The 22953-nt window shown below is 37.7% G+C and overlaps 1 protein-coding gene and 1 long non-coding RNA gene across 28 annotated transcripts in view; one reads left to right on the forward strand and one right to left on the reverse strand.

The window, feature by feature from the left end:
- Positions 1 to 2151, forward strand: part of SENP6 (SUMO specific peptidase 6) — a 146870-nt gene extending 144719 nt beyond the window's left edge. For all 25 annotated transcript variants that reach the window (XM_058307061.2, XM_004464255.4, XM_012527447.4 and 22 more), the window contains one exon: positions 895 to 2151. In XM_058307061.2, the coding sequence (XP_058163044.1) occupies positions 895 to 1104 (210 nt within the window). In that variant the 3' untranslated portion in view covers positions 1105 to 2151. The remainder of the gene's footprint in view (positions 1 to 894) is intronic.
- The window catches only part of LOC131280406 (uncharacterized), a 77938-nt gene that overhangs the window by 46271 nt on the left and 8714 nt on the right, over positions 1 to 22953 (reverse strand). For all 3 annotated transcript variants that reach the window (XR_009187957.1, XR_009187956.2, XR_011650080.1), the window contains exon 2: positions 10514 to 10698. This is a non-coding gene — a long non-coding RNA (uncharacterized lncRNA). The remainder of the gene's footprint in view (positions 1 to 10513; positions 10699 to 22953) is intronic.

Genomic DNA, 22953 nt, shown 5'->3' on the forward strand with positions numbered 1-22953 from the left:
ACAGATTCTTCTGCCCCCTGACTTCTATTTTCCACAGTGGTTTTCCAAAAACACAAATAAAATCGTTTTACTTTCCTGCTTTAAATCTTGCAGTGGCTTCATATTGTTACTCAAGTTAAAGACCAAAATCCTACACATGGCCTATAAACACCTGCGTGATCTGACTCCTGTTCAAGCTTCTAGCATCATTTCTTACATTCTTACTCTAGCATTTTATATATGAGCCCCCTGAAGTCATCCATTTTCTCATGTAATTTTCTTTCTTGCCTCTAGGCCCTTGATACATGTCGCTTTGTCTGAAATTCTGTTCCCTATTGCAGTTCTTGGTTGATTTAACTACTAATTCTTCAGGTCTCAGCTCAAACATCACTTCTTGGATTTGTGTTAAGCCCCTCTATATAAATTCTCATAGCTTTCTGTACCTCTTCTGTCAAAATACTTATTATATTCATTGTTTTATTTGTTGAATTATCTATCTAGACTAAGGTTAGAAAACCTTTTCTATAAAAGGCCTGATAGTTAATATGTTAGGCTTTGTGGGCATACAGTCTCTGTCATAACTACTTAGTTACCAGAAAGCAGCAAAAGATGTTTTGTAAATGAATGAGTGTGGCTCTGTGCCAGTAAAGCTTTATTTACAACAACAGGTAGTGGGCTGGATTTGGCCTGCAGGCTGTAATTTGCTGACCCTTTATCTGGACTGTAAGACTTTTAGAGGCAGAAACTGTGTCTTCTGTCACCAGTGCTTGCACAATTCCTGGCATGTCATAGGTAGTGAGGAAATGCATACTGAGTGAAAAATTATTTTCACTTTTAACTTTGGAAGGCTTTTATGATTGAAACTAAAATATTCATTATGATTTTCTAACATGCTTTTAATATTTTTATATTTAGAATCCAGTTCTCAATTTTGAGCTACCTATGAATTTGACAAACTGGTTTCCCCCTCCAAGAATGAGAACAAAAAGAGAGGAAATCCGAAACATAATTTTGAAGCTGCAGGAAGAGCAGAGCAAAGACAAAAGGAAGCATAAGGACACTTACTCAACAGAAACATTTTTAGGTGAAGGAACAGAACAATATGTCAACAATATCTCAGATTGACCATTTATGTTGTCAATTCTGCCTTCAGAAATTGAATGGCTCACCTTTGGCTATAGACAGTAAAGAACTGAAGTGCTCACTGCTCAGTGATTTTGAAATGTTAATGCTTGTATAAATGTCATGTAATTAATTCCCAATGGAGTATGTATTAAGTAAAAGTGTAAATATGTTAATGAGGCCAATTTTTCCAGCATTTATAATTATTTTTTTCACTTGTTAGGAAGCTTTTGTTATGTATTTTCTGTTAATAGTACTTAAAAGTGCAACTTCTAAACACAAAATAAATAAAAAGAAAATATTTATAGGAGGAAATGGTTAACTTGATATTCTTTAGTAAATTTGTATTAAATTGCTCAGTGGGTGTGATATATTTCATAGTAATATTAAAGTATCTATAATAATCTTTTGATCTTTTACATTGTTCTAAAATAACTTGAAATATGAAAATAAGATTAAATTCAAGGCATTTTGAACTAAGAAGAAAGAGATCTTTCATTTGCTTGTTTAGCAGAAAAAAGTCATAGGCTTTCAATTCCTACACTCCTGTTGTGTTCAGGGAACCCAAGAAATGTTAATAAATATTTATAATTTTAAAGAAATATTTATAAAGAAGCAGTATTAAAAGCAATTCAACTTAAAATACCCTCGAATTATATTACTAAAATAACTATACATTATCATGCATTGTAAAATGCATTTCTGAAGAAGTCAAAGTCTCAGGTTAGAACTATTTTGGTAAGTGCGGCTTGAATTTCAAATTTCCCATGTTACCTTTCTATATTATAACTGAAAGTATGGTACAGCCTGTGTGATTAATTGATAAACATTTTTAAACTCTGTAAACACAGGAATTTAAATAGGAATTTACTATTTTTTGTAATAGCATTTGCTATTTTTTCATTGCTCATTTTGTTCTTATTTTGATAAAAGTATCAGATTTTCCTTGAGTTTTTCAGTGTTGTAAGTTATTTTACATGTAAAAGTACTATCTTCAATCAATTTCATAAGGTGGAATAAAACCTGCTACCTTGAATTCCTCTTTAAAAATACTAAAATGTGATGGTTTTGATGAGATTTACAGCTCATGGAGGGATCTTGCATATATCTGCTGTAACTATTCATGACTTTCACACAAAATGTTATACATTTCTTTCCAATTACCTTTGAGACTTGAAGTCTATATTTTAAAAATCATTTTTTATTAAATAGTGAGCTTTAAGTGCACATATAACAAGTAGTTGAGAATAAAAGGAATGCCATTGTTATCATTAGCAATTTTATTTTTAATTTGGCCATCTCTCACATTGCAACCAAGCTTTTAGAATCTTTTAAGTTAACAAAGTCCATAAGTCTGTTGGGGGGGTGGGGAGGGAATGTTGTTAACACCATCTGAAAGTGTATTGAGACTCACTTTTCAAGCTAGCACCTATAAGTAGAATATAAAAATGCAAGTTTTAGGGGAGCTGGGGTAGCTCAGTGGTTGAGCACCAGTTTCCCACATATGAGGTCCCAGATTCAATCCCTGGCCTCTGTAACTTAAAAAAAAAAAACAAAACTTTAAAGAGGTCACCATTAGGAGTGTCAACTATAGATTATTTCTTTGTTACTTTAAATTATCTTTTTATTTGATTATATATCTTTTTTTAGAAATGCCCTGAAGGTATTAGCTCAAATATGAAAAGCAAGAGTTTAATTTTATTATTTATTGAATTTGGTGAAATGTTTTTGGTTTTCTAATCAAACCAAGCCAAAAAGAAAATTGTAAAAAAAAAGGGGGGGGGGGGACGGGGAGGGGGTAAAACACACCTAATAGTAGAAAACAAAATTTATAAGTTAAATACATAATTTTTCCCTTGGACCAGTTCAATTTTCATTTTGCCATGAAAAATATACATTAATGTCTGTCAATTTTCTAGAGGTCAAAACTCAGCTATTTGATGTTATTTGTCCCACTCCATGTGAAAGTTCTGTTTTTGAAAGTTACGGTAATGACTTAGCATTATATATAGAAATCTCTGGAGAATGCCAGGTTTAGCTCTAAAATTAGATTTGAGAACCTCTGATGTACAAGCACATTCATTTGATAATTGTATAGTCTTTCTATGTGTAGTTTAAAGTGGATATCAACCTTTGAATATGTGTTAATAATACTTAAAAGTTGTGAAACAGAACTTCAAAGTCCAGAGGTTTGTTATTAGACACTGAAACTGCATGACGAATATCTGGTGTCTTAACTAATTAGATTGATCTGCTGTATTGGTTTTCTCGCTGGATAGAATAACAGTTAATAATTTTTAGGAGAGTTTTAGATTACTTGCCATAAAATATGTATGCATCTCAGTTCTAGGTTATTTAGGAGCAAAGGTGGTATTTAGTCCCTTCCCTCTGATGTTGCTATAACTACTTAAGACAGTTGAAAACTTATGGTATTATTTTAAGTTCACATAAACCTAAAATAGTTTATCTTTTCTTTGCATAATAACCTGTGCTTAAATTTTTAGTGAATTAAATGTAGAAGATTTTATATGAAAGGATAAAATTATTTAAATTACACCTTGTCACCAAAATGCATTCAGTATTTTTTTCTTTAAAAACATCTGTGAAGGGCGGTGGACTTGGCCCAGTGGTTAGGGTGTCTGTCTACCACATGGGAGGTCCATGGTTCAAACCCCGGGTCTCCTTGACCCGTGTGGAGCTGGCCCATGTGCAGTGCTGATGTGTGCAAGGAGTGCTGTGCTAGGCAGGGGTGTCCCTGCATAGGGGAGCCCCACATGCAAGGAGTGCACCCTGTAAGGAGAGCTGCCCAGCGCCAAAGAAAGTGCAGCCTGCCTAAGAATGGCGCCGCCCACACGGAGAAAATGACACAACAAGATGACGCAGCAAAAAAAACACAGATTCCCATGCCGCTGACAACAGAAGTGGACAAAGACGACGCAGCAAATAGACACATGGAACAGACAACGGGGGCGGGGGGGGGGTAGAAAGAAAGAAAGAAATCTATTAAATTTATAATCAAGATTTGGTAGAGTAAAGCTACTAGAATATGACAATGGAAACAAATAACTTGGTCAGAAGAAACAGAACCCTTAAGAAATGAGGCAGTATAGTGCTGTAGGTCTAGAGAAAATAAGGTAACAAAGCTGATCTATAGATCACTTTGAGGACAAAAGGGTAGGAGATTATTGTAGGGGCATATACAGACTATATAGCCAAATGATATAAATGGAGAGTTTATGAGTAAGACACAAGGGCAAAACCAGGCCTTATTTAGAAATATAATTTACTAAAAAGTGAGCTGAAATATTCCAGTAGGAGTTTCTGGTATACATTTGTGGTCTTCCTACTTGGGGAAAGAAGGAAAGGGGTTATAAAAACTGCTTCTCTGAAACTTAAATTTGCCCAGAGGAAGAATTGGTTGACCAAGTGGAAGCAATGTGAACCTTGAGAAAAAGTAGCCTTCCCATCTTAATTCTAATAGCCAGATCAAGGAATACTAGTCGAGTTTCTAAACTACTCTTATAGAAATCAGGGTACAGTGTATTCAGAGAACAATGCTATAGACCCATGATCTGAAATCAAAAGGAAAGAGTTAAAAGTTTAGAGGTCTCTGTTATCCTTATTGCAAATGATACATTGAGAAGAAGCATGATATCCAACCTTATCCAGTTTCTCAATCCCAGCAAGGCCATATATTTTCAAAGAGTTCCTCAGGTAATTCTGGTATACTTCTCTGATGGCAGACCACTGATTTGAAAGAATTACCAGATATTCCTGATGGCTTTAAAAGTGTTGGTCCCCACCCCTCTTTCAGGCTTGCCTACATTTTCTGCCTTTAACACCTTAAAAAATTCCCATTAAGAACTTGATAGATGAAGTCACTAAATTACTGTTACTACACTTTAGGAATTATTAGGAAAATTATTAAGTACTCAAAGGTTGGAGACTGGCAAATGTGATTTTCAAAATGTACAAAGTTGATTATGCAAATACAAGGTACTATAATCTTGGTAGGTTTCCAAAACGAATTATTAAATGAGTTGTTTGTGAACTCTTAAAACATCAATCACCAGGAGTTATAGAGTCACTCAAATCAAGGTTTATATTTTTAAATAGGATTCTGGACTAGTCAATCTGTAGACTGCAGCAGAATAGCAAGTACCTTTTTTTTTCCTTTTGCTATTTAGGAGGTACCAGGCATTGGACCCAGGACCTTATACATGGGAAGCAGGCACTCAAGGAATGAACTACACCCACTCCCCAAGAAGAGCAATTCTTAAAGTGTATTTGTTTAATACTTATTTCTGAAGGATATTAATAAGGTCTATGGTAAAATAAAAAGCAGTTTCAACCAAGTTAAGCAGATTTCTTTACAGGACTTCTCAGAGCCTTTAATGTGTTTATGAGCAGAATGTTTAACCACGGAACATAGAAATATGAGATAGAATTTGGCCATGCCCTCCTTTTCACCCCTGACTGGCTCTCTCAACTTCCTTAAAAATACCATTAGTAAATAACTTGGCATGTTTGTGAACTGAATTTCAAGAAGAGGTGATTTTGAAACTGATTTGAGATTGCTTGATCTTTTTTTGCATTTGATTTTATTAATGGTTGGGTATATGATTTGGAAAATAGGTGGTTAATGACATTTTATGGGAAACATTTTTCTTTAAACATAATGAAAACTTGTTATGGAAATAGATTAAAGATGTAATTCTTTTATACTAGTTGATTCTTCTAGAAAAAAGCACATTTGATACAAATTTTAATGTATGTTAATCACATACCCTAAGCCCAGACACACTTATAGAAATCGTGTAAAAAAAAAAAATAGAAAGTGAATTGAAAGATTATCTGGAGATCTTTTTCTTCTGTTTGTATCTGAGCCGTTTAGCTGCTAGCATGAAACTTCCCCCAGCTTCCACTCCTACCCTTTAATTTAGAATTCAACTATAGCAGACAAGCTTTTTTTTTTTTCCAAAAGAAATCTGTGCAAAAGAAAAGTACTTTATAAACTTAGAATTTTTATTAACTTTAAATTTTAATCCCTCAAATACCTGAGAACAGTACCTTGTTCAAATTTATTATAGAGCTTATTACATGTTTTCAAAATTAGTTTCATACATTTTGAAGCAGAGGGTTTGATCCAAAGTAATAAAAAGAAATTCATCCTTAAATTGGATAAATCCTTTGAGTACTTATTTTGTACTAGGTGCGGGGATAAAACACCCAAGGAGATACCACCACCACCTCCCCTTCACGAAGCTTCATTACAGTCTAATGGGAAAGAAACCTTAATCAGCCTCACAAATTGATTTCAAGTAAATGCCATTCAAGAAAATCATAGATGTATTAAGAAAATAAAGCCTGATCTGGGAAGATTAGGGAAGGCTTCCTGAGAATGTGACAATTCAACTATGAATAGAGAAGTGAACAAAGTCTGGGAGAGGAAGAGAGAAATAACATTTATAGTTTGTGCAAAGGTCCTGAAGTAGGACTGCCCTAATGATAATGGTCTCCCTCATTTCTTAAACATTTGTCCCAGTCAGAATTTTTTTTTATGAACAAAGCATTGTCAATGCTACTTAAGGTGAAATATACAACTAAAAAATGGACAGAAAATGCCTAAATGAAGACAATGACAGAAAACTGATTGAAAAGCAAAATTATAAAGCATGTGAAGCCACCAAAGAAAAAGCATTAAAATTGTGTTAAAGGACCAAAGTGTTATATTTTAAAAATAGAAACATAATAAGAAATAAATATAAAATTAGCATGAAATATCAAATCCCATTGTTTTCACAGGAAAAGTTCTTTATCAATGTAAAATTAAAACAATATAATAGGTCAGTTGACATTTCCAAACATGCTTCTTAGAGAAAATCCCCAAAGGACCTGTAAGTGATATTTCATATCACTTGTTCTCACCCCTTTCCTCCTGTCACAGCTAAGTGGATTTAGGGTAGATAGCTGATCTCAAAGAAAGTACATTTGTAGTGATATTACCTGGTGGAGGGGAACAGTCCAATCAGATCTGATTATTGAGAATTTAGATTGAAGATAAGAAATTTTCAAATTGTAAGTAGGAAAGGTTAGTATGTTAGAACAAAATTAGAGTGTAATGATCATTAAATTCCTTATTTTAAGATGCACATTTTTTTTCACATTTAACCTCTGAAATAAGACATCAAGTAAAGAAACTTGAGTTTACATCAGAATCACCCACTAATATGAGTTCAACAGCAGCTGGAGCTGGCAGAAGAAGAATCAGTGAACTTAAGACAATTGAAATTATTCAGCCTGAGGAACAGATTTTTAAAAATGAAGAAAAGTGAATGGACTCTGAGAAATCTGTGGGACACCATCAAGCATACCAATATGCACATTGTGAGACTTCCAGGAGAGGAAAGGGAATGGGATATAAACACTATTTGAAGAAATGGTGAAAACTTCCCAAATTTAATGAAGAATATAAACATCCAAGAAGCTCAGTGAGCTAACTCCAAACAGTATAAACACAGACACACACTAAGACATAGCATAATCAAACTCTTCAATATTATAATGAAGGATAGATTTTTCAAAATTAATTTTTTAAAGACCCATATTAGTCTGTTTTCTTTTATTGGGTACTGCCTATGTTCTCGAGGGATTCTTGTCTCTCTAACTGAGAACATAGTAGGACACCCCAGGATGGGAGTTTGGTATTTTCTTGTTTATTGTGTGGGTCTCCAACCAATGATATATAACACACTATGACAAGATGAACACTTACATATTCCACAGAAGCCTGCTGCAGGTGCACCCTGTCCCACAAACCTCCCACCCCCCATATCCAACACCCTATACCAGTAACCCTCCCCTGCCATATTTGCCAAAAGAACATTCCCAACATTGTAGTTTAAACCACAGACCTGCAAATCCCCAGAGTTCACCTGCTCCTTCCCCCAGTTTCACAGTTCCACAGATAGTCCAACCAACCCCTCCACCCTACTCCTCACAGACCAGCACCGCTGAACCTAACCACTTCACTGCACCAGTGTCATGCTCATCCACTGTGCAACTACACCCTTCCACCTTATCGTAGATAAAATTTTGAAAGCCACAAGAGAGAAGCAATATGTCACATAAAAGAGAACCTCAATAAGACTGAATACTCATTTCTCACTAAAAAATCCATGGAGATAAGAAGACAATGGAATGGCATTTAAAGTGCTAAAAGCAAAAAAAAAAAAATGCTAATCAAGAATTATCCAGCAAACTGTATTAGTCAGCCAAAGGGGTGCTGATGCAAAATACCAGAAATTGGTTGGTTTTTATAAATGGTGTTTATTTGGGGCAGGAGCTTATAGATACCAGGCCATAAAGCATAAGTTACTTCCCTCACCAAAGTATTTTCACATGTTGGATCAAGATGGCTGCCGATGTCTGTGAGGGTTCAGGCTTCCTGGGTTCCTCCCTTCCAGGGTCTTGCTTCTCTCTGGATTTAGGGTTCCTCTCTTCCCAGGGCTTGCTTCTTCCTGGACTAAGGTTTCCTCTCTTCCTGGAGCTTGTGTCTCTTTCCTCTGAGTGCATACTTCCTGGGGCTCCAGCTTAAGGCTTCAGCATCAGACTCCAACATCAAAACTCCAACATCAAGAACCCTCGACTTGAGAAGTGGACATGGCTCAACTGATAGAGCATCTGTCTACCATACGGGGGGTCCAGGGTTCAATCCCCAGGGCCTCCTGACCCATGTAGTAAACTGGCCCATGTGCACAGCTGCTGCTGTGCGCAAGGAGTGCTGTGCCACACAGGTGCATCCCAGTGTAGGGGTCCCCCATGTGCAAGGAGTGTGCCCCGCAAGGAGAGCTACCCTGCATGAAAAAAGCACAGCCTGCCCAGGAGTGGCACCACACACACGGAGAACTGATGCAGCAAGATAACACAAAAAAAGAGACGCATTCTCCCAGTACCACAGGATAATGCATGTGGATGCAGAAGAACACACAGCGAATGGACACAGCAGAAAACAGGGAGGAAGGAGAGGAATAAATACAATAAATCTTAAAAAAAAAAAAACAAAAAAACCAGCTCTGTCCTTTGCCATTGCCTTTTATCTAAAGATGTGGCCCAATCAACATCCTAATCATAACTTAATCATGCCCAGTACAGACCTGATTACAAACATAATCCAATATCTATTTTTGGAATTCATAACCATATCAAACTGCTACACTGTCTTTAAAAATGAGAAAAACCAAGACGTTGCTAGATAAAAACTGAGGGAATTCATCACCACTATACTTGCTGTACAAGAAATGCTAAAGGGAGTTTTTCAGGTCGAAAGGAAAGGAAAATAGACAAAGGATCAAAGCTACATGATGGAAAAACATTTCCAGTAATTGTCAAGACATGGGTAAAATATAAATGCCAGTGGTATTGTATTTCTATCTCCATTTTTACATTCTACCAAATCTAAAATGGAAATGCATAAAAAATAATGATAAACCAATGGTTTGGAACTTGTATAAACATGTAATTTGTGACAAGAACTACATACAGGTGGGGGATAAAAAGGTGCAGGACATAATTTGTGTATGCTATTTAAGTTAAGTGGGTATTGTTATTGACTTAGGATGTTAATGATTTAGGATGTCAGAAAATATCTGAAAAAATACATATGCACAGAAGGAAATGAGAAGGTTTTCTTAAGGATTAATTACAAAAGATCAATTAAGTGTAAAAGATGGTAGTAATGAAGAAATTGAAGAGCAGAAAAAGTATAGAAGTCCCAAAAACCAAATAGGAAGATGCAAGAAGGCCTTGCGTCTGCATTTTCAGTTACTTTAAATGTAAATGGGAAGTGGGTGTGGCTCAACCAGTTGTGTGCCTGCCTACCACACAGGAGGTCTGGTGGCTCCTAAAGAAGACAAGTTAGATGCTGTACCTGCTTCAACAAGCTAGATGCCTAAACGATCAGATGCCACAAGCCAGCAGACACTACAGCCCATGGGGAGTGGATGTGGCTCAGGCCATTGAGCACTTGCCTCCCATATGGGAGGTCATGGGTTCTGTTACCAGTGTCTCCTGGAGAAGGCAAGCAAACAATGAGCAGACAGATGAGAGAACCATCTGGGGGAAGGGGGATAAATTTTTAAAAATTAAATTAAGTGGATAAATAAATCTTTAAAAACTTTTAAAAAAATATAAATGGATTAAACTCTCCAGTCAAAATGGAGAGATTGGCAGAATGAATAAAAAAGCAAGACCCAACTATATACTATTGACAAATGACCCATTTAAATTAAAAGATACAAGTAGGTTTAAAGTGAAAAGATAGGAAAAATTATTCAATGCAAATTTTAACAAAAAGAGAGCTGCGATAGCTATAGTAATATCAGATAAAACAGACTATAAATCAAAGACTTACAACAATTGGGGAGCAGATGAGCATCCACCTTCCACATGGGAGGTTCTGGGTTTGGTTCCTGGTGCCTCCAGAGAAAACAAAAACAAACAACAAACAAAACAACTCGGGGACACCGATGTAGCTCAGTGGTTGAGTGCTGGCTTCCCACATACAAGGTCCTGTGTTCAATCCCCAGTCCCCAGTACCTAAAAAAAAAAACAAAAAACAAGGGACCAATAAAGACACTGTATGTGATAAAAGTCAGTTCACCAAAAAGAACAGTGACATATGCAACTGAAAACAGAACCCCAAATTTTATGGAGCAAATGTTGATGTATTTGAAAGGAGAAATACACTTTTCTACATTAATAGTAGATTTTAATTCACCACTTTCATAATGGATAGAACATCCAGACAGAAGATCAATGAGGAAATAAAGGACTTGAAGATACTATGAACTAAGTAGGCCTAACATATATAGAACACTTTGTTCAATAACAGCAGAATACACATTCTTCCCAAGTGTACATGAATCATTTTCTAGAGTAGAGCATATGTTGGTCACAAAACATATCTCAATAAATTTGAAAATACTGAAATTACATAAGCTATCTTCTCTGATCACAATGGAAACTATAAATCAGTTCTAGAGGGAGAACTGGAAAATTCAAACATATATGGAAATATAAAAATAACTCAGACAATCAATGGGTTAAAGAAGAAATCACAAGGAAAATTAGGAAATATCTTTGTTTGTTTGTGTGGCTTCAATCTTTTTTTAACCTTATCAACCCAATTTTTATTACCAAATATATATATTTGGTTTCTGTATTTTTTCTCAACAAATCAATTTTATTGACACATTAATAAAGCATAAATCCATGCAAAGTGTATAAATCAATGGTATTTGGTATAATCAAATAGTTGTGCATTCATCGATTCAATCATTATTAGAGCATTTTCATTATTCTAATAATAATAAACAGACAAAACAAAACAAAACCTCATACCTCTCAATCTCTCTATGCTTCCTCTGCCATACCTAGCTGCTATTCTATTTCCATCTCTGTAGTTTGTTTGTATTTATATTTTGTAACAAGTCATATATTAAATATTACCCATATTCATATTTCACATGAGATTTCACTCTTAAGTACAATCCCACATTACATTTTTTAGCTTTCCTTCTAGTAATATAGACATGTCCTTAGACTTTCCCTTTCAACCACTGTCATACCCATGTAATAGCTCTGGTAGTTACAAACACTAAGCTGTACTTTCACCATTTCTATTCATTTCCAAAGATTTACAAACAACATTTCTACCAGTTCTGCACAGATTAACCCTCAGCTTTCCATTCTCTACCCTCATTCTATTTTCTGGTGACCTATATTCTAATAGGCAAGTCTACATTCAATTTCCTTAGGAATGGCCAAAGAGCCACAGTGACTGTACAATTCTCCATACCCACCAACAGTGAATAAATGTTCCTATCTCTCCACATCCTCTCTAGCACCTGTAGTTTTCTGTCTTTTTAATAGTGATAACTCATTGTAGTTTTTTTTTTTAAGATTTATTTTTTATTTCTCTCCCCCTCCCCGCCCCCTGCCCCAGTTGTCTGCTCTGTGTGTCCATTTGCTGTGTGTTCTGTGTCCACTTCTATTCTTGTCAGTGGCACTGGCAATCTGTGTCTCTTTTTGTTGTGTCATCTTGCTGCATCAGCTCTCCATGTGTGCGGCACTACCCTGGGCATGCTGCACTTTTTTTGCACTGGGCAGCTCTCCTTATGGGGCTCACTCCTTGTGTGTGGGGCTCCCCTATGTGGGGGACACCCCTATGTGGCACGGCACTCCTTGCACACATCAGCACTGCGCATAGGCCAGCTCACCACACAGGTCAGAAGGCCCTGGGTTTGAACCCTGGACCTCCCATGTAGTAAGCGGATGCTCTATCCATTGAGCCAAATCCACTTCCCCCTCACTGTAGTTTTGATTTGCATTTAGCTAATTGTTAGTGATGGTGAACATTTTTTCATGTGTTTTTTGCCATTTGTATTTCTTCTTTGGAGAGAAATATCTTGAGGTAAACAAAAATGGGAGCACAGCATACCAATAGTTATGAGATGCAGCAAATACAGTGCTCAGAAGGAAATTTATAGCTCTACATACATTAGAAAAGAAGATCTCAAATCAGTAACCTAGACGCTCCCTGGTGGTCTAGTGGTTAGGATTCAGCGCTCTCTCAAATCAGTAACCTAATAGCACACTTGGAGAAACTAGAAAAAGAATAAACTAAACCCAAAGTGACCAAAAGGAAGGAAATAACAAAGATTAGAGTGAGCATAAATTTGAGAATAGAAAAACAATGGAACCAACAAAACCGAAAGTTGGTGCCATGAAAAGAGTGACAAAATTGACAAACTTTAGTTTGTTTTAATTTTTTTGATACTATATTTATTAAAATAAAGGTATGCTGGCTTCATAACGTATCAGGAAATGCTTACTCATTTCTACAGCCTGGAATAGTTTAAATAACCTCAGATTTAACTATTTAAAAGTTCAACTCTGAGTAATTATCTGATCTTTGCACAGTTTCAGTGGTAGCTCTTTAAAACCTTTCCGGGGGAAGCAGACTTGGCCCAATGGGTAGGGTGTCTGTTTACCACATGCGAGGTCCGCGGTTCAAACCCCAGGCCTCCTTGACCCGTGTGGAGCTGGCCCATGCGCAGTGCTGATGCGCGCAAGGAGTGCCAAGCCACGTAGGAGTGTCCCCCATGTAGGGGAGCCCCACGCGCAAGGAGTGTGCCAAGTAAGGAGAGCTGCCCAGCACAAAAGAAAGTGCAGCCTGTCCAAGAATGGCGCCGCACACACGAGAGCTGACACAAGATGAGGCAACAAAAAGAAACACAGATACCTGGTGCGGCTGATAAGGACAGAAGCAGTCACAGAAGAACAGACAGTGAATGGACAGAGAGTAGACAACTGGGGGGGGAGGGGAGAAAAATAAGTAAAAAATAATAATAATAAATAAATCTTTAAAAAAAAACCTTTCCAGGGAAGCAGAAGTGGCTCAAGCGATTGGGCTCCAGCCTCCACATGGGAGGTCACAGGTTCAGGTCCCAGTGTCTCGTAAAGAAGACAGCAAGCTGGCACGATGGGCAGGCACAGCAAGCTGACACAACAAGAGACACAAGAAGAAAAAGCATGAGAGACACAACAAAAGCAGGGAACAGAGGTTCCTGGTGCCTCCTAAAGAAGAGAGCTAGCTGATGCAACTGGCAGGCATGGTGAGCTGACATAAGAAGATGATGCAACAAGTGGTGTGGGGAGGAAAAATATAATGAGAGACACAACAAAGCAGGGAGTTGAGGTGGCTCAAGTGATTAGGCAACCCGTTCCACATTGGAGGTCCCAGGTTTGGCTTCTGTTGCCTCCTAAAGAAACAAGGAAGATGAACAGACATAGCAAGTGAAAAACAACAAGGGGATGGGGAGAAATTTTTTTAAAAAGATTAAGGACAATTATATACCAAGAAATTAGACAACAGAGATGAGTAGATGGAATGGACAAATTTCTAGAAACAAATCGTCTAAACTGAATAAAAAAGAAAATGATCTAAACAGACCATTACTAAGTAAAGAGATTGAATCAGTAATCAAAAACATCCCCCCCAAAAAAAGTTCAGGACCAGATGGCTTCACTGGTGAATGTTACCAAACATTCAAAATATTAACACCAATCTTCAAATCTCCCAAAAACTGAAGAGGAGGAAACACTTCCTAATTCATTATATGAAGCCAGTATCACACTAATACCAAAGACAGAAAGAGATACCACAATAAAAGAAAATTAAAGACCAATATCCCTCTTGAATGTAGATGCAAACTTCCTCAACAAAATACTAGAAAACTGAATCCAACTGCACTTTAAAAGAATTACATACCATGATGAAGTGAGACTTATCTTGGGAATGCAAGAGTGCATCAACATAAGAAGATCAATCAATGTAATATACCAAATTATAGAACAACAAAAACATGATCATCTCAATTGATGTAGAGAAGCATTTGACATACCAGTACCCTTTTGTAATAAAAACTCTCAGAAAAATAGGAGTAACAGGGAACTTAACATGATGAGGTTCATATATGAAAATTCCACATCATACTCGGTGATGAAAGACTGAAATCTTTCCACTCTATCAGGAACAAGACAAGGATGCCTGCTATCACCATTGATATTCAACAGTGTACTGGAAGGTATTGGCAGAGTAATTCAGCAAGAAAAATAAATAAAAGACATCCAAATTGGAAAGTAAGACGCAAAACTATCACTATTTGCAGGTGACAAAATCTTATATATAAAAAATTCTGAACAAGCTACTAAACTTAATAAATTAATTCAGTAAAGTAGCAGGGTACAAGCTCAATCACAAAAACCAGTAGTGTTTCCATACACTATAAGGAACAATTTGAAAAGTAAATCAAGAAAACAATTCTATTTACAATGCAACAGTGATTATTTGAAGTGACTTGGACCCCAGAAAAATAATGTTCTTAGAGTTAATCAATTCCTGTGGGTATAAACCTATTTTAAGTAGGACCTTTTGATTATGTTACTGCAGTTAAGGTGTGGCCAGGATGGGTCTTTTTTCCCCCAGAGGAATGAAACTTTATTCAAGAAGAATATCAAACATCACTAATAAATATACCTCAGTGCTATGGCTTTGACCATTTAAAGGACTGACAGATGATGGAGGAAGGGATAGAAGAAGAGAAAGAAATGCAGAAGACAGAGCAAGGAAAGGCAGTATGGGGGCATGGAAAAGCTTTCATCTTGAAGTAAAGAGACTGGACAGGGAAGTGGATGTGGCTCAAGCAGTTGGGTGCCCACCTACCACATGGGTGCCCACTCCTAAAGAAGAAGAGCAAGACAGCAAGGTGACCCTATGGGCTGGCATGACGAGCTGATGCAACAAGATGATGCAGTGAGATGATGTAAGGAGATGACACAACGAAGAGACACAATGAGGAAGCACAATGAGAGATACAGCAAGTGGGAACAGGGTGATTCAAGCCTCTGTGCATCTCCCTTCCACATCAGAAGTCCCAGGCTTGGTTCCTGGTGCCTCCTAAAAAAAGAAGATGAACACACAGTGAATAGACACAGAGAGCACAAATAATGAGGCGAGGGGGAGAAATAAATACATTAAAAAATATATATAAATAAATAAAGAGACTGGACAGAATCCTGCATTTCCTGGCTTCTGGACCTATACTTAATCATCTTCTTCTTCTTTTTTAAAGTTGTTTTATTTTTTTATTTTTTTTTAAGATTTTAAAAAATTTATTTCTCTCCCCTTCTCTTCTCCCTCCCCCCCACCCCAGTTGTCTGCTCTCTGTGTCCATTTACTGTGTGTTCTTCTGTGACCGCTTCTATCCTTATCAGTGGCAGCGTCATCTTGTTGTATCAGCTCTCTGTGCATGTGGTGCCATTCTCGGGTAGGCTGCACTTTCTTTTGCACTGGGCAGCTCTCCTTATGTGGCACACTCCTTGTGCATGGGGCTCCCCTACACGGGGGACATCCCTGTGTGGCACGGCACTCCTTGCGCACATCAGCACTGTGCATGGGCCAGCTCCACACAGGTCAAGGAGGCCCGGGATTTGAACCGCGGACCTCCCATGTGGTAGGCAGACGCCCCATCCATTGGGCCAAGTCCACTTCCCTATACTTAATCTTCTATACAGTGCAGCAACTGTACTAGACAACATCATTCTGGTCCTCTGACACTGATTCTAAGACAGAGATACATGGGAAAGACAGAACAAGAAAAGATTATGAAGGCAGTGGTAGGGTGAGCAAAATTAGGACACTGACACCCAAGACTTAGCAGGAAAGGAGGCCCAGTGAGTTCAATGACAGGGCTGCTCAGAGGCCACAGTGAGCTGTGTTCTTGATTCTTCTCACCTTCTTTATATCAGCCACATGGCCAGAGGACCATGGTTCACAAGAGCATGACAGTTACAGTACTACTGCCTTGTGCATTATACTCCTCCTTTGTAGGGCACACACACCTGAGATTAATAATGACACAGGATGGGTCTTTACCTCTTACTGGAGTCCTTTATAAGAAAATGAAATTCAAACAAAGAGAGAGAAAGCCACAAAAGAAGGAGACTGGAGGCAATGAAATCTGGGAGAGAAGGGAAATACCAGCAGATGCCACCATGTGCTTTGCCATGTGACAGAGAAGTCCAGGACCACCAGTAGCCAGCCATCAGGGAGAAAACATTGCCTGATGATGCCTTGATTTGGATATTTTCATGGTCTCAGAACTGTAAGCTTGTAAGTTAATAAATCCCCATTTTAAAAGCCAATCCATTTCACGGTACCTGCATTTTGGCAGCCCAGCAGACTAAAACACAAACCAAAGAAGTAAAATATCTAGGAATAAATTTAACCAAAGAAGTAAAGGATTTGTACATAGAAAACTACAAATCATTACTGAAAGAAATTAAAGAAGACCATGCTCATGGATTGGAATGATTTTATTGAAAATATGTCAATACTACCAAAAGCAATTTATAGATTTAAGACAATCCCAAACAAAATTATCATCCTTCTTTACAGAAATAGAAAAAGCTAAACATAAGAGTCATATGGCCAGGCAAAGGACTCGAATAACCAAAACCATCTTGAAAAAGAAGAACAAATTTGGAGGACTCACACTTCCCAAATTTAAAACTTTTTACAAAGCTACAGTAATCAAACAGTATAGTATTGGCACAAGAACAGACATTTAGAACAATGGAATAGTACTGAGAGCACAGAAATAAACCACATATCTTTGGCCAGTTGGTTTTTGACAAGAGTGCCAAGTCCTCTCAATGGAGAAAGAGTAGTCTCTTCAAAATGTTGCTGGGAGGAATGGATGTGGCTCAGGTGACTGGGCTCCCACCTACCACATGGGAGGTCGCTGGTTTGGATCCTGGTGCCTCCTAAAAAAGACAGTGCACTGGCGGGACAGGCAGGCACAGCAAGCTGACACAATAAGAGACAAAAGAAGAAGAAAAAAAAACATAATGAGAGACTCAATAAAGCAGGGAGCAGAGGTACCTAGTGTCTCCTAAAGAAGACAACAAGCTGACGTGACAGGCAGGTGCAGTGAGCTGACACAACAAGATGATGCAACAAGCAACGTGGGGAGGAAAAACATAATGAGAGAAACAACAAAGCAGGGAGTGGAGGTGACCTTCCTCCCACATCAGAGGTCCTGGTGCCTCCTAAAGAAACAAGGAAGATGAACAGACACAGCAAGTAAAAAACAAGGAGTTGGGGGGAATTAAATAAATAAATCTTTAAAAAATGTTGCTAAGAAAATTAGATAGTCACATGCTAAAGAATGTAGGTTGATCCTTACCTCACACCATCTACAAAATTAATTCAACATAGATCAATGAACTAAATCTAAGAGCCAAAGTATAGAACACTTAGAAGAAAACATAGGGAAATATCTTCAGGACTTTGTATTAGACAATGGATTCTTTGACTACACCAGAAGTACAAGCAACAAAAGAAAAAATAGATAATTTGGGCTTTATCAAAATTAAAATCTTTTGTGCATCGATGGACATTATCAAAGAAGTGACAGGACAGCCTACAGAATGGGAGAAAACAGTTGTGAATCATATATTTGGTAAGTGTTTAACATCCTTAATACATAAAGAACTCCTACAATGCAACAACTAAAAGATAAACAGGGAACAGATGTGGCTGAAGCAGTTGTGCCCCTGACTCCCACATGGGAGGTCCTGGGTTTGGTTCCCAGTGCTTCCTAAAGAAGACAACAAACAACAAGCAGACAATGAGCAAAACAAAACAAAACAAAACAAAACAGCAAGCAGACGATGAGCAAAAACAATGAAGAAAACAATGAACAAACAACAAGCAGGCAACAAACACACACCCAAAATAAGCAGAGAGCAATTGTGGCTCAAGCAGTTGAGTGCCCACCTCCAAGATGGGAGGTCCTGGGTTTGGTTCCCGGTGTCTTCTAAAAGAAAAAACCAAATCAACAAGGAGCAAAGAAAACAAGCAAAAACAACGAGCAGACAATGAGTGCAAACAATGAGCCATCAGATGAGGGAGCCATTGGCGGGGAGGGGGAAGGGAAACAGCCTAGTTAAAAATGGGTAGGGGAGTGGATGTGGCTCAAGTGGTTGAGTACCTGCTTCCCACATGGGCAGTCCCAGGTTTAATTCCTGAAATGCCTCCTAAAAACAAAAACAACAAGCAAACAAATGAAAAAACCAACTCAGGGGGGAGTGGAGGTGGCTCAGGTGATTAGGCCCCTTCCTCACACATGGGAAGTCTCTGGGTTCAGTTCCCAGTGCCTCCTAGAAAGAGAAGACCAGCACACATACAAACGGACTCAGCAAATGTAAACAATGAGGCAGCAGGGATAAATAAAATAAATCTTTAAAAAAACAAAAACAAAAACCAATGTGTGGGAGCCAATGTGACAAAGTGGTTGAGCTCCAACTTCCCACATAAAAAGTCCCAGGTTCAATCCCCAGCCCTAGTACCTCAAAATAAATAAGTAAAAATAAAAATAAACTGGGCAAAGAACTTGAATAAAGATTTCTTCAAAGAGATATACAAATGGCCAATTAGTACATGAAAAGCTGCTCAACATCATTAATCATTAGGGAAATGCATACAAAAACCATAATGAGATACCATTTCACATCCACTAGGATGACTATTATTTAGAAAAATGGAAAAAATCTAATGTTGGCAAGGATGTGGGAAAGTTGGAACCCCTGTGCATTGCTACTGGGAATGTAAAGTGGTGCAGTCACTTGGAAGTCAGTTTGACAGTTCTTCAAAAAGTTATATAGACCTATCATATGCCCTGGCAATTCTACTTTCAGGTATATACTCAAAAGAATTTGAAGGCAGGGACTCAATTATTTGTATGCCAGTGTTCATAGCAGCATTATTCATAAGGGCCCTAAGGTAGAAACAACCCAAGTGTCCATCAACAAATGAGTGGATAAATAAAATATGGAGTATATATGCAATGAAATATTATTCAGCTCTAAAAAGGAATATGTTCTGATATATGCTCCAACCTGAATGAACCTTGATGGCATCATGCTGAATGAAATAACTCAGAAATAAAGGGACAGATGTTTGATTCCACTTATGTGCAACATCTAATTAATAGAGACAGAAATTAGACTATAGTTTAGCAGCGTAGGGGAAAAGAATTGAGAGTGAATGTATAATGGAGCAGGGCTTTCTTTAGGGTGACAGGAAAGTTCTGGTAATGTACAGTGGTGAGGGTAGCACAATATTATGAATGTGATAATTCCACATAATTGCATGACTGGATTGGTTTAGACGGGAAAGTTCTTGTATATGTTTTCACAATTAAAGTGAAAAGAAAGAGAGGCTAAAGAGACAATAACAACTAAATACGTGATCCTAATAATGGGCAAGAAAATGTTGAAAGTATTCAGTCTATATGGAATATAGACTGTAAGATTTCTATGAATGTTAAATATCTTGAACTTGATAACTGTACTTAAGGTGGTTACATAAATGAAATCCTTCTTAGGAACAGTATATGGAAGTATAAATATTCAAGGATCATGATATATGCAACCTATTCTCACATTTTTATAAAAGACAGAATAATTGATGGATAGGTACATAAAATGATAGGCAAATTGGTAAAAAATCACACATATGGAAAAGATTTAAAAAGAAAATTTAACATGTAATTCCATAACTACAAGTTTGAAAACTTGAAAGAATTAGGTAAATTCTTAGAAAGACAGAAAATTATACCAGAACTGATCCAGGATTAGAAAACTTGATTAGACTATGTACACTTAGAAGATATTGGAGGGAAGTGGACCTGGCTCAATGGTTAGAGCATCCGCCAACCACATGGGAGGTCCACGGTTCAAACCCAGGGCCTCCTTGACCCGTGTGGAGTTGGTCCATGCGCAGTGCTGATGCGCGTAAGGAGTGCCCTGCCACGCAGGGATGTTCCCTGCATAGGGGAGCCCCATGCGCAAGGAGTACACCCCGTAAGGAGAGCCGCCCAGTGTGAAACAAAGTTCAGCCTGCTGAGGAGTGCCGCTACACAAATGCAGAGATGATGCAACAGAAAGAGACACAGATTGCCAGTGCCACTGACAAGAATAGAGGTGGACACAGAAGAACACACATCAAATGGACACAGAGAACAGACAACTGGGATGGCGGCGGGGGGTGGGGTGGGGTGGAAGGAGGGAAAGAAATAAAATAAATATTAAAAAAAAAGATATTGGAAAATTTTTTTCTTTTTTGAAGACTTATTTTTCTTCCCCTACATTCTTGTCGTTTGCACTTGCTGTGTCTATTCGTCTTTCTTGTTTCTTTAGGAGGCTCTGGAAACTGAACCCAGGACCTCCAATGTGGGAAGGAGGTGCCTAATTGCCTGAGCCACCTCCATTCCCTGCTTTGTTGAGTCTCTGATTATGTTTTTGTTCTCATGTCTCTTTTTGTATCAGCTTGTTGCATCAGCTTACTGCACCTGCCTGTCATGCCAGTTCATGGTCTTCTTTAGGAGACACTGGGATCTGAACCAGTGACCTCCCATGTGGTAGGTGGGAGTCCAATCGCTTGAGCCACATCTGCTTCCCTGGAAAGGTTTTATAGAGCTACCACTGAAACTGTGCAAAGATCAGATAATTCCTCAGAGTTGAACTTTAAATAGTTAAATCTGAGGTTATTTAAACTATTCCAGGCCATAGAAATGAGTGAGAATTTCCTGATATGTTTATGAAGTCAGCATACCTTTATTTTAATAAATATGGTATCAAAAAACTAAAGAATTATGTTATGATTCAATAGCTATGGAGTCAAAATAAAATATTAGCAGTTAGAATATAGTAGCAGTGATATTCTATGACTAAGCTCAAGTGTGTTCAATATCAGAAAATTATATCAATCAACTTAATTAAGTCAAATGAGTAAAGAAAAAAGATTAAAAGAAGAAATTTGCATGATACTATATAAATCAGTTATTTATAATATAATCTTTAAATGAGAATAGAAGGAATCAATTAAAATATAGACTATTTGTCAATTCCTAGTAACCAGTATACTAAGTGCTGAAACTCTAAAACGGTTTACATTAATGTTAAGAACTATAATAGATAGACTCTCTTATACTATCACAATTAAACATTGTTTTGTTATTTATAGCAAATATACCAAGATGAAAAAAAGAAATAACTGGCATAAACTTCAGCAGTGATAAAAGTATTAATATTATTTCTGTTGATTTGCCACTCCTCAACCTGCTGTGCATTTAGGTTGTAGGCTTTAGAGTATATTGCTGCTTGTTATCTGTAGTGTTTGAAACACTAATTATCAGATTATAATAGCAGTCCTTCAGTTGTTTTTATTCTTAATCTTTAGAGACGTGGCTATAAATAGAATAACTGCAGCACTCCTGGGGAGAAATAATTTTCTAGACTCAGAGCTGTCATGATTTCCTCAAGTAACCTAAAAAATACCAGGGCAGGGAAATGTATGTGGTTCAAGTGATTGAGCTTCCACCTACCACAAAGGAGGTCCTGGGTTCAGGTCCTGATTCCTCCTATAGAAAATGAGCTAGGGAAGCAGATGCAGCTCAAGCAATTGGGTTCCCATCTATCATATGGGAGGTCAAGGGTTTGATTCCCAGGGCCTCCTGGTGAAGGCAAGCTGGCCCAAGCGGACTGCTGGCCTGTGCAGGAATGCTAGCCTGAGTGGAGATCTGGCACAGCAAGATAATCCTACAGAAAGAGACACAGAGGAGAGACAATAAAAGACACAGATCCAGGGAGCTGAGGTGGTGCAAGATACTGAGTACCTCTTTTCCACTCCAGAAGGTCCCAGGATCAGTTCCTGGTGTTGCCTAAAGAGAAGACAAGCAGACACAGAAGAACACAGTGAATGAACGCAGAGACCAGACAACAAGGAGGGGAGGGAATAAATAAATCTTAAAAAGAAAAACAACCACCCAGGGCAAGGATTAGGTTTGTGGACTGGAAATTCCATTCTTTCTAAGGTAAGCAATTGTTTCAGACTTTTTTTTTATTTTGTCAGATTTTTTGCAGGGACATCACTGAGAAATATATTTTAGATTTTGCCCCTACATAAAATACAGTACTCTATACAATTCTCTTTCTCTCACACACACATGTGTGCACACACACACACACCCCTAAAATACTTCAGTAAACAATTCTTATCACTTCTAAAGACATGCAGTATTATTAAGCCAAAGGGGCACTGATGCAAACTACCAATAATCTGTTGGATTTTATAAAGAGTATTTATTTGGGTTTTAGTAAAAACTTACAGTTACAAGGCCCTAAAGAGTTCACCTCAAGGTTAATTTCTCACTCAAAGTTATT

Source organism: Dasypus novemcinctus, chromosome 11, assembly GCF_030445035.2.
Source record: "Dasypus novemcinctus isolate mDasNov1 chromosome 11, mDasNov1.1.hap2, whole genome shotgun sequence".
NCBI classification, from domain to species: domain Eukaryota; kingdom Metazoa; phylum Chordata; class Mammalia; order Cingulata; family Dasypodidae; genus Dasypus; species Dasypus novemcinctus.